General features: G+C 43.0%; 1 protein-coding gene across 1 annotated transcript; it reads right to left on the reverse strand.

Annotated features, from left to right (window-relative positions):
- Positions 1-209: 209 nt before the first annotated feature.
- On the reverse strand, positions 210-1,689 carry LOC121966343 (28S ribosomal protein S12, mitochondrial-like). Its single transcript, XM_042516448.1, has 2 exons — positions 1,614-1,689; positions 210-617 (listed from the first exon to the last, which is right to left on the reverse strand). Exons 1-2 carry the CDS (start codon positions 1,660-1,662, stop codon positions 235-237), a joined length of 432 nt encoding a protein of 143 aa, XP_042372382.1. The 5' UTR covers positions 1,663-1,689; the 3' UTR covers positions 210-234.
- Positions 1,690-1,894: the final 205 nt, after the last annotated feature.

Consider the following 1,894-nt stretch of genomic DNA (forward strand, 5'->3'; position numbering starts at 1 on the left):
AAAATCAAAGTCACACCCCGGCCATCCGTGTCTGACAAAACCTGATAAACGGAGACCAGCTCCTTGTAAAGGAGGACTGCTCAGGCGTCTATAAACTTTTGGCCCGGCTGTGTATGTGACGTCTATCTGCGTCTAAAATCTGACTCTCGAGAAATTCACCCACGTGATAAGAAGAACACACACATTTATTAATGAGACATCGGACACACACACACACACAGCGGCGTTGCTCCTCTACTGTTTCTTCTTCACCACGTGAGCACAGTCATATTTCCCTCGCACCACTCGCAGTTTCACTCCGGGCAGGTCCTGCTTCTTCCCGCCCTCCACCAGCACCACGCTGTGCTCCTGCAGGTTGTGTCCCTCCCCGGGGATGAACACCACCGCCTCCTTCCCGTTGGACAGCCGCACTCGAGCGCACTTCCTGTTGGCGGAGTTGGGCTTCTTGGGTTTTCGGATCATGGTCTTCAGGATCACCGCCCTCATCTGCGGACGGCCGAACGTGGCGCTGATAGGCTTAGGAGGCGTTTTGGGTTTCCCCTTGCGGTGCATCTGGTTGAGGGTGGCCATCGTCCTGGAGAGGATGGGACCGGTCCAGGCTGAGGCATGCTGGGACGCTGCACAGAGCGAGACGTTATTCAAATGTTAAACATGTACAGACTTAGTCCAAACTTTATTTAAAAAATGCCAAAAAAGATCTATGCAAGAAAAACGACACCAAAATGCCCATCAGACATTTTCCATAAAGAAGTGTATTTTATGTGAGAAAAGGAGCACGAGGAAGTGAATACTTCCGAAATCCTACCCTCTTCTTTTAACTTTATTTAAAAAAAACAAAAAAAAAACCTTAATATTAAACATAAATATTCCAAATTTCTGCCCCAATATTCACCAAATAAACTGTAATCTAATCAAACAAGAATTAAGACAAAAACAAGAACAAACTGAATAAACAAATGATTTCAGCTAAAGTGGGATTATAATGCTAAGATAGGGAACAAGTTTCATGTGACATGAGCCCTCAAGGATCTGTCCAAGAAAGGTTAAAATTGTTATGCAATTGCAAAAATTATGAAGTGAGAATGCTGAAACTACGTTAGAGGAATTGAAATGCTACTGTACAGGTCATTTAGGAGTGTCATGTTAAGGTCATCCGTAAACAGAGACAAAAATGAGGAAATATTTTTGTATATGAGACAAAAAAAGAGAGTGTGGGTGTCTGGTCTCTGTGACTGAGTTCAACAGGTGAAAATGAGATTTTGCATTTATCTTCACTTTACATTTATCTTCTCTTAAAGAAACAAATTTCTCAAATCTCGTGAACCTTCTTCCATTTCAAACAACTGTTGTTCATAATCCGGCAGCAGATGATTTTTAGCTCTGTACGTGATTTAAAATTAACCGGATCTTTGAACTGAAGTGCTTTTAATTTGATAAAGTGCGTTTCTCTGCGAGTGGTTTAGTTTGAGCTCTTGTGGCTCTTAACAGAGACGTTTTAATATAAAACTGGAGTGTGTGTGAATCTCAGCATCAGCAGGTGGGTCTGCGCAGCTGCTGCAGAGTCTGCGCAGCTGCTGCAGAGTCTCTGCACGTGTGCAGGTGTGTAAACTCACCTTGGAGCAGAGACGTCAGCATCGGCCGGAGGCTCCATAATGAAGACATTTCTGAAACAAACCAGAGGAGGAAATAAAGTAAAACTTTTATTATTACCTTTTCTTTCAGCTGGTAAACGTCCCAACAACTGTGACTAAAGACTGCAAACTGCAAAATCACCAATACTTTGCATCGGACACCTAAAATTACGGACATTTTACTCACATTTGAGTATGAAGATAATATATTTAGCAATCTGACACGTCCCCAAATACACAGAAACCCTCCCCGCTGCCATCTA

The sequence above is a fragment of the Plectropomus leopardus genome, unplaced genomic scaffold (assembly GCF_008729295.1).
Source record: "Plectropomus leopardus isolate mb unplaced genomic scaffold, YSFRI_Pleo_2.0 unplaced_scaffold24080, whole genome shotgun sequence".
Classification (NCBI taxonomy): domain Eukaryota; kingdom Metazoa; phylum Chordata; class Actinopteri; order Perciformes; family Serranidae; genus Plectropomus; species Plectropomus leopardus.